General features: G+C 41.4%; 1 protein-coding gene across 1 annotated transcript; it reads left to right on the forward strand.

Moving 5' to 3' along the window:
- Nucleotides 1-11,889: 11,889 nt before the first annotated feature.
- LOC110914482 lies at nt 11,890-13,173 on the forward strand. The gene has a single exon (XM_022159269.2). The coding sequence runs from the start codon at nt 11,890-11,892 to the stop codon at nt 13,171-13,173; it is 1,284 nt and encodes a 427-aa protein (XP_022014961.2).
- The last annotated feature ends 200 nt before the right edge of the window (nt 13,174-13,373 follow it).

Here is a 13,373-nt window from a genome sequence, read left to right on the forward strand (position 1 = left end):
CCAGAAAAGGTAATGATGCTATATGGGTAATTGTCGACCGATTAACCAAGTCAGCTCATTTCCTACCAATGAAAGAAACCTTTAGCATGGAAAGGTTAGCACAGCTGTACGTGGACGAAGTAGTATCCTTACATGGAGTCCCGCTCTCCATTGTATCGGATAGAGATAGTCGTTTTACATCTCATTTCTGGAAAAGTTTTCAGAAAGCAATGGGAACTCGACTAAATCTAAGTACTGCTTATCATCCACAAACAGACGGACAGAGTGAAAGGACAATACAAACGCTAGAAGACATGCTTCGAGCATGTGTAATTGACTTTGGTGGTAATTGGGATAGCCATTTGCCATTAATTGAATTCTCCTATAACGATAGTTATCATTCAAGCATCGAAGCTGCACCATTCGAAGCACTGTATGGACGCAAGTGCAGAACCCCAGTATGTTGGGCAGAAATCGAAGAAAGTCAATTATCAGGTCCGGAAATTGTACAAGAAACTACTGACAAGATAACACAGATCAAGGAAAGATTAAAAACAGCCAGAGATCGCCAGAAAAGCTATGCAGACAATCGTCGCAAGCCTTTAGAATTTCAAGTCGGAGATAGAGTACTTTTAAAAGTTTCTCCTTGGAAAGGAGTAGTACGCTTCGGTAAGAAAGGAAAGCTAAGTCCAAGATACATAGGACCATTTCCAATAAGCCAACGAATAGGACCAGTTGCTTATCGCTTACAACTACCAGAAGAACTAGCTGGAGTACATGATGTATTTCATGTATCCAATCTCAAGAAATGTTTATTAGACGAATCCCTGGTAGTACCTCTTCAAGAGGTAGAGGTGAACGAAAAGTTAAAGTTTATAGAGAAACCACTACAGATCGAAGATAGAAAAGTCAAGTTTCTCAAACACAAAAGACTGGTGTTAGTCAAAGTCAAATGGGAATCCAAGAGAGGACCAGAGTATACTTGGGAACTGGAATCAGAAATGAAGCGAAAGTACCCTCATCTATTTCAGTAAATCTCGAGGACGAGATTTTTCTTAAGGTGGGGAGAATGTAACAACTGCCACTAAAATCCATAATTAGGATGGTAATTAACTATTAAGGAAACCCTAATTGAGAAACCCAAGTGATTCCGCATAAACCCTAAAATTTTTATAACAATCGGAATCAGGATCAGGGCCCCTAAAACTCAGGGGGGGTTAAACCCTAGTGATATTTATCCTCTAAAACTTGCTGGAGAAGTAAAATTTCGTTGATTAACAACTCACCAAGGCTAGTTTGGACACGAAACAACCTAGGCTAAGAAATAGACCCGTCGCGCCACGCGACGGGTACACCCGTCTCTCTCGCGTGGCGCGAGGGAGTGCATTTTTCAGATATAAATAGATGGGATTGGCACTCGAAGTTCGGTGTTCATTCGACGTCCCAACTCTTAATACTCTCTGAGATATAGACGAAATAGTTCACAAACACACACGATTATCGAAACGCTGCCGCAATCAGGGTAATAACCCGATCGCTATTACGATTCAACGTCCGATCGATTATAACTATCCAACGATAGTCTAGGTGCTGCTCAATTGAGCTTGTACTTTGATTATTCGTCGTGATTTCGACTTGAATATTAGAGTGCTGTTCGAATTCGGACTATGCTCTGTTATTCGTTGTGAATCCGATTGAATTATCGAGTATTGCACTGATTAATCGTTGTGAAGGTTTAATCTCGTGAATTGACGTAATTGCTGTATTAGTTACTAACCTGCCTGTGTGTGCATTGTGTTAAACTAGGTGTAATCAAGGCTAATCAGTAGGCTTATATCTATTGCTCGTTAATCTGCAATGTGAGTCATTCTTCTTTTTAAATTGTTTTCTCACCGGTTGTGAGTAAGTATTACAATACCTCAAATTATTTTCAAAGGTTATAATTACAGGGATTAAGTCTTTGTAATCACCAAATTACAGCTGGTATGTGGGGTATTGTGCACATTACTATTATTATCACTCTATGTGAGTGAATATTACTCTATGTGAGTAATTATTACTCTGTGTGAGTAAACCATCACTATTAGGGCAACGGGACCAATAATGATATGACCACAGTCACAGATCCGGTCGAGTGACAAATACCCATTCTTGATAATTGGTTGATAGAAACATTGTAATCGCTCTTAATACTGTGATTTATAACTAACGGGTCGTTTTAGAAAATGGAATGATTCACTCAGTATTTCCCCGCTGACAAAACCTTTTTCAAACATGTTTCAGGTGATCTATGTGATCCAGGAAAAGTGCAGTAAAGCACTATCAAGCTCAGAGAAGTGGCTCAGTGTAAATAAATGAATAAAACATGTTTTGGAAAATAAAGATTTCTGTGCGAAATCAACTTATTGTAAATTATGGGATTTACCCCTTAAACTTTGTGTAATATATTAAACGAGCATTTTCCGGTGAAAAGATCCTGTTGTAAAAAAAAGACTTCCGCTGTCGCATAAATTAAATACCACGGGTACCACTGAAATCTGCATCGCGGACCCCGACTCCGTCCAGGGTGGGTCGGGGGCCGCGACAACGGGAACTCTCAAACCAACTCCAGGAATTACTTGAAAAAGGCTTTATTCGCCCGAGCACCTCTCCTTGGGGCGCGCCAGTCCTCTTCGTTAAAAAGAAGGATTAGTCGTTCAGGATGTGCATCGACTACCGGGAATTGAATAAGTTAACCATCAAGAACCGCTATCCCCTACCTCGTATCGACGATTTATTTGATCAACTGCAAGGTGCCACGTGTTTCTCAAAGATCGATCTACGCTCAGGCTATCATCAGTTACGTATTCAAGAAGAAGATATACCCAAAACCGCTTTTCGCACTCGTTACGGCCACTATGAGTTCGTTGTTATGCCTTTTGTTTTAACCAGCACACCCGCAGTCTTCATGGATCTGATGAATCGCGTGTGTAAACCTTATCTCGACCGTTTCGTCATCATGTTCATCGACGATGTCTTGATCTATTCCAAGTCGAAGGCCAAACACGCGCAACATCTACGTTTGGTTCTCGAGTTACTTCAGGGGAACCGACTCTATGCTAAGTTCTCCAAGTGCGAATTCTGGTTAGAAGAGGTTCAGTTTCTGGGTCACATCGTGAATAGTCAAGGTATCCATGTCGATCCTGCGACGATTGAAGCAGTTAAGAGCTGGATTATGCCAAAGAACCCGTCTGAAGTCCGTTCTTTTCTCGGATTAGCGGGCTATTATCGACGATTTATCGAAGGATTCTCCAAGATCGCTGTGCCGCTTACCGCTCTCACGCATAAAGACAGGTCTTTTGTTTGGGGAACTGAACAAGAGTCTGCTTTCCAAACCCTCAAGCACAAGCTTTGCAATGTTCCTGTTCTCACGTTGCCCAATGGGAACGACGGTTTCATTTTCTATTGTGATGCTTCCAACCTTGGTCTTGCTTGTGTTCTCATGCAACGGGACAAGGTTATAGCTTATGCCTCTCGACAGCTCAAAATCCACGAGAAGAACTATACAACCCATGATCTCGAGCTAGGCGCGGTTGTTTTTGCATTAAAGATTTGGCGACACTACCTGTATGGTACCAAGTGTACGATCTTCACCGATCACAGGAGTTTACAACACATCTTTGATCAGAAAGAACTTAATATGCGTCAACGCCGATAGGTAGAACTCCTCAACGATTATGACTGTGAGATTCGTTATCACCCAAGCAAGGCAAATGTCGTTGCCGACGCGCTCAGCAGACGGAGCTATTTGCTCAGCATTCGTAGTACCTAAGCCCAACACGATCTCGAAACCCTCATCCGCGAAGCCCAACATGCTTGCTTTAATGAATGCACATTGAAGAAAGAGAGAATCTATCACGATGGAGCTCAGCTTGTAAGCAAATCGAATGGGATCTTCTATTTTCTGGACCGAATTTGGATCCCTAAACGGACCGAATTGCGAAAGATATTAATGGTCGAAGCCCACAAATCTCGGTATTCTATTCATCCTGGTGCCGATAAAATGTACCAGGATCTTCGCTACAAGTACTGGTGGCCGGGCATGAAAAGGGATATCGCTCTCTATGTCGGAAGATGCCTGACTTGTGCAAGGGTCAAGGCTGAACATCAAAGACCCTCTGGCTTACTGGAACAACCGCCAATCCCTATATGGAAATGGGAGAGTATAGCTATGGATTTCATAACAAAGCTTCCGCCCATGTCATCAGGTCACGACAGCATTTGGGTTGTCGTTGACCGTTTGACCAAATCAGCCCACTTTTTGCCAATACGGGAAGACTACAGGGTAGAACGATTAGCCCGAATCTACACCGACGAGATCATTTGTAATCATGGTACGCCTCGTGACATTATTTCTGACCGTGATGCTCGGTTTACCTCGCGATTGTGGGAAACGTTTCAAGCAGCTCTCGGTACGTCGCTTAACCTAAGTACCGCATTCCATCCTCAAACCGATGGACAGACTGAAAGAACGATCCGTACTCTTGAAGACATGCTCCGTGCGTGTGTCATAGACTTCGGTGGTAATTGGAATAAATACCTGCCGCTAGTCGAATTCTCGTACAATAACAGTTATCATACCAGCATCCAGATGGCACCATTCGAGGCTTTATATGGAAGAAGATGTCGATTGCCTATTGTGTGGCACGAGATCGGTCACTCAAAATTAACCGGTCCTGAGCTATTGCAAGAAACGACTGACAAAGTCCTCCAAATTCGAGACAACTTGTTGAAAGCTCGAAGTAGACAGAAAAGTTACGCCGGTAGAAGACGCAAGCCCCTGGAATTTGACGTTGGTGACTACGTACTCCTAAAGGTATCACCTTGGAAGGGTGTGGTCAGATTCGGCAAGAAAGCGAAACTAGCGCCTCGATATGTTGGACCTTTTAAGATTCTGGAAAGGATCGGAAAAGTCGCCTACAGACTCGAACTACCGCAGCAACTTAGTAACGTCCACCCGAATTTCCATCTGTCAAACCTCCGAAAATGCCTGGCTGAGCATGATCTGATTGTACCTCTCGACGACCTTCAAATAAACGAAACGCTACACTTCGTGGAGAAGCCTGTCGAAATCATGGATCGCCAAACCAAGCAACTCAGACGCTCGCGCATTCCTATTGGAAAGTCCGATGGGAAGGCAAACGAGGCGTAGAGTTCACTTGGGAACTCGAAAGCGACATGAAGGCGAAGTACCCGTAGTTGTTTAAGTGAAAGTCTAGAGAGAGAAAGTAGCAAAAGGTGATTCACGGTGTTGTGCAGCTTTCAGCCTAATTTCGGGACGAAATTCCCTAAACAAGGGGAGGCTGTAACACCTTGTGTTTTCGAAAGTCAAAGTCAAAGTCAAGATTGACTCCTTTGACCGTAGTTAGTCTATTTTATGCTTTGATTACGTTAGTTGCATTATGTGTAGTGTTAAAGTGCAATCGAATTAATCGAAGTTTATTTATCGATGCGAACCGCTTTACGACTGTGAATAATAGGAAGAAACAATGCGATAAAGTCAATTAATCAGTAATCGAACTAATCTAATCATCATCGAACTCGAGACTCGAATGACGCGAACTTTAGTGTTAATATATGTGTGTGTGTGCCTTATGTGTTACTTGTGCATGTTTACTTTATGTTATGTGTGGTAATCAATCGAAACTCGACTCGAAATCGAAACTCAATCAAACTCAAACGAAATCGAATCATGACAATTGGTGGAAAAGAGACAGCGCGGTAGATGATTGTATGTTAGATATAGTGGTTGGGATTAAAAGTAATTTGAATAAGAAACTCTATTGTATTCGCATCGTCCTCAATCGAAATCGAAATATCAAAAAATCGTCACACCGAACACTCAAATCAGGCGACTGATCGATCAGGCTACCAGCCGATCGAACAGCCAGCCGATCGGACAGGCTGTCCGATCGAGCTGCCTGGCCGATCGGCCAGCCCTTTCCTCTTATGGCATCCTATAAATACCCCTTGTCACTCTCAAACTTTCTACTTTTGGAAACCTCTAACCGACCAGCTCGTGCTCCCCTCTTTTTCTCAGATTCCTTCCGATTCCGGTAAGATTTCATCCTAAATCTTGTACTTTCTTGATCTACACGCACTCCTACACCTTTCTATCTTTCAATTCTTGATTTCTAACCGTGAAATTATCAAGATTCAAGTGTTCTAGGATGATGTCATCATGGTGTTCTTGAAGAACTTCATGTTTTGGCCTCAATCCACCAAGAATAACTTGGATCTAGCCGATTTCCACATAACCAAACAAGGATCTGTTATAGATCTAAACTTTTACACGGTGTAAAGGATTGAAAGATGGTTTTCCAATTTTCTTTCAACTCTTTTACACTCAATGCCTTCAAACCGGTAGAAACGGAGCTTGTGCCAATTTGCTAATCATTCTGGTGGTTGCATGACTCAAGATCCGGATTCTATCCACGAGGTTCGACGATTTCGGGTTTAACGTTAAACTCCATTCCGAACCGTTCACCGGCCGGATTTGGGTGATTCCTGTCCGATCAGGAGGAACAAGTAAGAACGAGGGTTCTATGGTTCAACTCGTTGTCAAAGCACCTCGATATAACGACAAAGCAATCAGAACAGCCAAGTGTTAGACGAACAGGCTGATCAGGTCAGGATGACTGACCGATCGGACTGCTGTCCGAACGGACAGCCAGCCGATCGGACAGCCAGCCGAACGACCGGCCAAGCCGATCGGCTAGCACAAGGTCCCACACTTAACCAATTATTTTGAAGACTAGTATTGAACGAACAGCTGTTCGATCAGACTACTGCCCGATCGAATTACTCTTCAGATCATGAGATACTATACTTCAACACTTAGTTGATTTTCAACGTGTTCAATGCACTAGGAGTGCCACCCTATCGAACAGCCGTCCGATCAGGTGACACCCTGCTAAGAACTTGTCTGCTGAAGTACCTAACCGATCGGTTAGTCGGCCGATCGAACAACCGTCCGATCGACCGACCTGAAAGGTAAAGATACTTCAATGTTTTCAAATGCTACAACGAAAACTTCAAAAGTCAAACCATCATACACAAACACATCTTTCTCAAAGGAAGAAACAATCCACTCGAACAGACATCCGATCGGCCTACCGACCGACCGGACAGCTGTCCGAACGGACTGTCAGCCGAATGGTCAGCCGTCCGATCGGACTAGCCAGCTGTCTGACCCTCCAACACTTGTTTTCCGTTTTACGCATTGCTTATCGTTATACTATCGAACTATTCAGGCTAACCCTACTCTCAAGTGCTCCCTTCAATTCGTCAATCACTGTGAGTATACTCGAACCCTTTTTGCTTTAGCACTTTTGGGTGTTACATACGTTACTTATTCTAAATCACAATCGAACACACTACTCAAGTACTTTCAACGCTAATCGTTACCGCATGTATTACGTAACTAAATGAATGCTTGTTGTTGTGTTTACACGTGGAATGCTGTCTACCTGCCTTAACGACGATAGTACTATAGTTTGGACTCAGCACCCGTTCACACGGGGGTTGTTAAGGACAATTACTTGCATGGATTACGGTGGTAATCATGTATTGCGAGCTGCCTCGGGCAGTCAACCCGCAGTCATTGGTATCGATAGATTCATGTCGATAACTAACATGCTTCGTTTTCCTCTGTGTACGTGCTGGTTATGCGTAAACTATTTCGAACTCTATTATGCTATTATCAAACTTGTATGCTCACCTTTACATTTTATGTATTGACTTATTATAACGTATGTGACAGGTGTTTAAGATGCTTATCTACTAGGAAAGCGAGGCTAGAATAAAGCTCTAGAGCCCAACAAATAGTTGTCTGTAGTGGTCAAATTATGGGTCTCTAGAAGCAGATAAACAATTGCTGTATTTATATTTAAATCTGAGTTGTCGGAACAGAATATTTGGCTAGATGTTATCTGTAATTATTTGTTTACTATTTGAGGTACGGTGTGGGACGTATCATATAAATTGAATAGTGATGATAGTTGTTATGGAAACTTCTGGACAATCTGTTTCGCTCAGTGCCATGCCCCGATGATTCCGCCATCGGTTGGGGTGTGACAAGAAAACACTTCAAAAATGTGTTTACCTACGAATTTTTGTCTTCGAAATGAGGCAATATCCAGAAAATTAAAATTCCTGATGCAGTTTCATTAGAGCAATTTAATCACTACACTATAGCTCGACCTCCGCCAGGGGCTCTGCCCCTTGGACCCCGTCAGGGGCTGCCACCCCTTGGACCCTGCTCCCAGGGGCGCTGCCCCCGGACTCCCGCCAAGATCATAAAACGCAATGACTAGATTCAAAAACCCAGATCGTAAAAATGCGATTCAAAAATTTCTTACATAGATCGAAGCCGATTTCTTCACATTTCTTCACCGATTGACGAAATTTGAATGTTAGAAACACTTATCGACGATCGAATCAAACGAATCGAGTGATTCGCTTCAAAATCACTGGGAAAAAGAGATTTTGTATGAAATTAAACTGGCTTTCTTCAAAAAAGTTGAAGAACACGTTGATTGGGTGTTTGAATCATTGATTTGTGACGAAAATCGCACTATAATGTAGTGATTATTGAGATAGAAAGTGAAGCAATGATTGAAGATGGTGAGTTTTGAAAATGGTGGCTTTTGAAGTTACTGGGAAGAAGAAGAAAGAAGATTGGATACGATTGATTAAAATACCGTTACTCTTTATTTTAAATTTTACCACATATTATAATTCTATTGCTTTCTATCTTTTATAGCGAAAATAAACTTTGTATTTGATTATCTTGATGTAGCCATTATTAAAGAAAACATATTGCAAGACTTTTAACAAATAAAAAACGCAAGAATTATTTGTGGAACAGCATCAGATGCCAAATTGACGACAATAAGGCCGTTAATGAACTGTGAATATTACATTCATGCCATCGGCCCTCTATTCTTTAGCTGTGGGCCTTTGGATGCGTATTATTTCAGCAGGCCCAAACACCCTTAGCAATCTGCCAGCCCAACTTCTTGTTAACGTATCATTAAGGGCCCAATTGTGGTTTTTGTATTTCACTGATATTATGATACGGTACAGCTAAATGCACCTTTCTTTTTTACTTTTCATACCCACTTTTTTAAAATATCATTTAAAACTTTTGAAATTTCACCGCTTTACAAATTCTAATTTTAATAATAGATGAGAAAGCCATTTAACACCTAATATCTTAGATATCAATATCTTGTATTTTTTTATAACAGCAAAATGGAATTTATCATAACCAAAAACAAAGCCAAACTGAAGATAAGGTCTTCGATCTGCAACTACGGACAAAATCCAAGAACTATTAAACCTCTAAATTTATCCAGATAATAGTTAAAGAAAACTTTTGTAACCCGGATTCGGATTGTCAACCCATTCTCCAACTTCAAGTTTTTTTTTTTAACTTTTCTTTAAACCTCACAAAAGGGTTAACTGAATCTTTTGCCTTCCAAGCATCAAGAATATTTGATTTAAACCCTCATCCTCCAACCAACAAAACAAATAGTAGCAACATACAACAAAAAGTATTATAGATATTTCATAAATACCCTTGGTCATCTAGAAATCTACGAGGGAGTTATGACGGGAAGGGAACGCTACAATGAAGGCCAATGGTATGATGTTCCGATTAGAAACGGCAGGAGACATAGGAATCAAGAAGGTAATCAGCCAAACATTCAGATCACAAAGATGTTTGTTTCTAATCTTCCACCGAGATGTTCGTCGGCAGATCTAGTTCAAGTTCTCAAGGGTTTCGGTGATATACAAGGAACGTACATAGCAAGAAAATACGATAAACTGGGGAAAAGATTTGGCTTTGTTTCTTTCGGTAACGTACAAGATCCAGAGAGATTGGAAAGTAAAATGAAAGACGTTTGGATTGGTTCGTATAAACTTTTCATCATTCTGGCAAGGTTTGTTGATGGGTCGAAGGTCCAACGCAAGAATGAGAAAGTATGGAGGCCTGTTCAAGAACAAACGACAGAGAAAAGTGTTCATGGGGATGCTGAGCCAAGGGTGGATGTTCAGAAACCGGGTACGAGTTATGTTGGTGGTAGGTCTTTCAAGGATATTTTGTTAGGTATGGATCCAGTCCCTGAACCGGTGGAGATAATGGTTCCGGATGAGATGTCATGTTGAAGTGAAGGGCATGAGGTGGGTTTACTGGGGAGACTTATTGATTTTAAATCACTATCTAATTTGAGAGTATGGTTTTCTTTGAGTATTAATAAAACTGTTACGATAAAGTATTTGGGAGGGCTTAACGTTATAGTGATCTTTGAGTCTGTTGAAGATAAAGATTGGTTTCGTATGAAAAAGAGATTATGGGAAACGGTATTCCTTTCGTTAGAAGATTGGGAGGGCCAAGTTATTGATTTTGAACGTCTAGCTTGGATTAAGGTATACGGGATTCCAATGTGTTTAATGGTCGAGTCGGTAATTAAGGATATTGGGGCCATAGTTGGTGAGGTTGTTCAGGCCTCGAACCCTAGTGATGGTGATGATTGGTCTTATGTTCGTATGGGAGTCCTTTGCAAGGCGGGTACAAGGATTCATCACAACGTCCAGTTGTCGTGGAAATCCAATGTCTTTCCGGTGGTGGTAGAAGAAGATCCTAGCGATTGGGTGCCGGGTTGGCTTGATGATGTTGAAAACGATAAGTCAATTGAAAGCAAGGATATCGATGATTCAGTCATGGTGGAGGAAGAAGAGTGTAGCAAGCATGCAGTAGGTGAGGAAGATGATGTAAGTTTGGAAAACACGGTAATCAAGGATAGTAGTCAAGGTCACGATCTCTTTCCTAATGAAAATATTAATGATGACACCAATATAGAAGGGGAGACAGTTACGGGACAGGAGAACATTCCTTTTTGTCAGGCGAATAATTTGGGAGACACAAGCTTGGGTATTTTTAAAAAGTCTAAAGGGTATAGAAAAAAGGCAAGGAAAAATATCTCGGTTTCTCCAGTGGGCCAAGATAGGCCCAAGAAAAGGCCCAGAGGTGGGGAGGACTTATTTGATCTGGACAGATTCATTAATAAGATACATGGTACTCCGGCCCAAGTTAATATGGAGAAGGAAACGGCCCAAGAAATCTTTTGTACACCGGATTTGAACAGAGACTTTATTGGTGACGGGGCTTTAGGTGAAACAGAAGATAGGGATGTCGGGTTGCAAGATAAAGCTGTGGTAAATATTGAGACGCAAAAGGAAGTTGAAGATACAGTTGCTTTAGGAGTCAAGCTCGGCGCTACCAATATTGATTTGTTTGAAGATGCGATTAACAAGATGGTTAGGGAAGAAGGTTCTCAAGAAGTTAATCAATGAATGTTATTTCTTTAAATGTTCGTGGACTGGGGGACGATAAGAAATGGGACTGGATTCGGAATTTACGGAGAGGTAACGAAGCAGGTATGGTTTTGATACAAGAGACACAACTTATTTCATTAGATGGGGTTAATTTGGGGAGAATTTGGGGTAATGATGATTTTATGTCTGAATGGGTTCCGGCGAATGGTAGATCGGGTGGTTTACTGTCGTTGTGGGATCCCAAGGTTATTAATGCGCAGTCGGTGGTAAAACATCAAAACTTTATATTTATTTCGGGTTCTCTGAAAGAAGTTGGGAAGGATTGCATATGTGGGAATGTTTATATCCCACATAAACTTGTTGATAAAAGAAGAGTTTGGGGTGATATTAAGAATGCGTCGAGTTTTAATCAAGAGTATATGATTATGGGGGGGGGGGAATTTCAATTGTGTAAGGATTAAGGAGGAACGGAAGAAGTCTAAGTTCAACGCGGTGGCGGCTCGTGAATTTAATGAATTCATAGAGGATATGGGTTTATGTGAGCATCTCTTAAGGGGCGGGAAATTTACTTATTGTGTTGGGGATAAATTTAGTCGTATTGATCGCATTTTTATATCTTCAAACATTTTGTTGGATTGGCCTAATGCGGAATATCGTGTGTTACACCGGGAGTTATCTGATCATGCTCCCTTGTTATTTAAAGTAGTGACTCGGAATTTTGGATCGAAACCTTTTCGTTTTTACAATTCTTGGTTAGCTCGGGATGGTATTGACGAGGTTGTGACTAATGCGGTGGCGAGGGACGTTGGTATGGTGTGCCATCCAGATCTGCGCCTTATGATCAAATTGAGAAATGTCAAAGTTGACCTAAAAAAGTGGATTAAAGATGTTAAGGAAAAAGAAACAGAGGAGGAAAAGATATTGAGAAAAGAAAACGATGAGCTTCAAGTCTTGATGGAAGATAGAGAGTTAAATGAGGAGGAAACTTGGGTTTATGAAGAAGGGAACGTTAGATTGCGAGAGCTGGATTTATGGAGGTCTCGTGATTTAAAACAAAAATCCCTGGTGAAGTGGGCTAAAGAAGGGGATGAAAATATGGCGTTTTTTCATGGTTGTATTAGTAATAGAAAAGCCTCTAATGCTATTCCAGGTCTGATGGTGAATGGGGTGTGGGAGACTCGGCCAACTGTTTTAAAATGTGAAGTCTTTCGGTTTTTCAGAAATAAGTTCGCTGAGGAGTTGAAGATTCGGCCGGTTCTCAATTGTTACGGGTTGAAGCAGTTATCGCCGAACGATGCGAAGGAGTTGGTGACGCCATTTACAGAAGTAGAGATCAAAGATGCCACATTCAGTTGTGGTAGCGATAAAGCCCTGGGCCCAGACGGTTTTAACTTCCGCTTTATTAAAAAATATTGGTCTCTTTTTGTGCAGGATTTTAATCTTATCTTTCAAGATTTTTATTCAAACGCTTCCATTAGGCGCGGCGTTGGATCTTCTTTTATTACATTAATCCCCAAAGTTCAAGACCCGGTGGCGTTGGGTGAGTATAGGCCTACTAATTTGATAGGCGTGGTGAACAAGATTATTTCTAAAGTTCTCGCATGTAGACTTAAAAAGGTTTTGAATAAGTTGATCAACGAAACTCAAACGGCTTTTATTTCGGGTAGATACATCCTTGATGGCCCTTTGGTAGTGAGTGAGGTGTCGGCTTGGGCTCGAAGCTGTAAAAAGCATATTTTTATGTTTAAAATAGACTTCGAGAAAGCTTATGACAACATTAATTGGGGGTTTGTGTTGATGGTTATGAGATAGATGGGTTTTTCTGAAATTTGGTGTGGATGGATCCGTGGGATTTTGTCGTCGGCCAGGTCGTCTGTTTTGGTTAATGGGTCCCCAACGTATGAATTCGATTGTGAGAAAGGCATGCGTCAAGGAGATCCGATCTCTCCTTTTCTTTTTATTATCGCTATGGAAGCTTTGTCGGGGCTCATAAAAAAGGCGTGTGATGATGG

The sequence above is a fragment of the Helianthus annuus genome, chromosome 15 (assembly GCF_002127325.2).
Source record: "Helianthus annuus cultivar XRQ/B chromosome 15, HanXRQr2.0-SUNRISE, whole genome shotgun sequence".
NCBI lineage: Eukaryota > Viridiplantae > Streptophyta > Magnoliopsida > Asterales > Asteraceae > Helianthus > Helianthus annuus.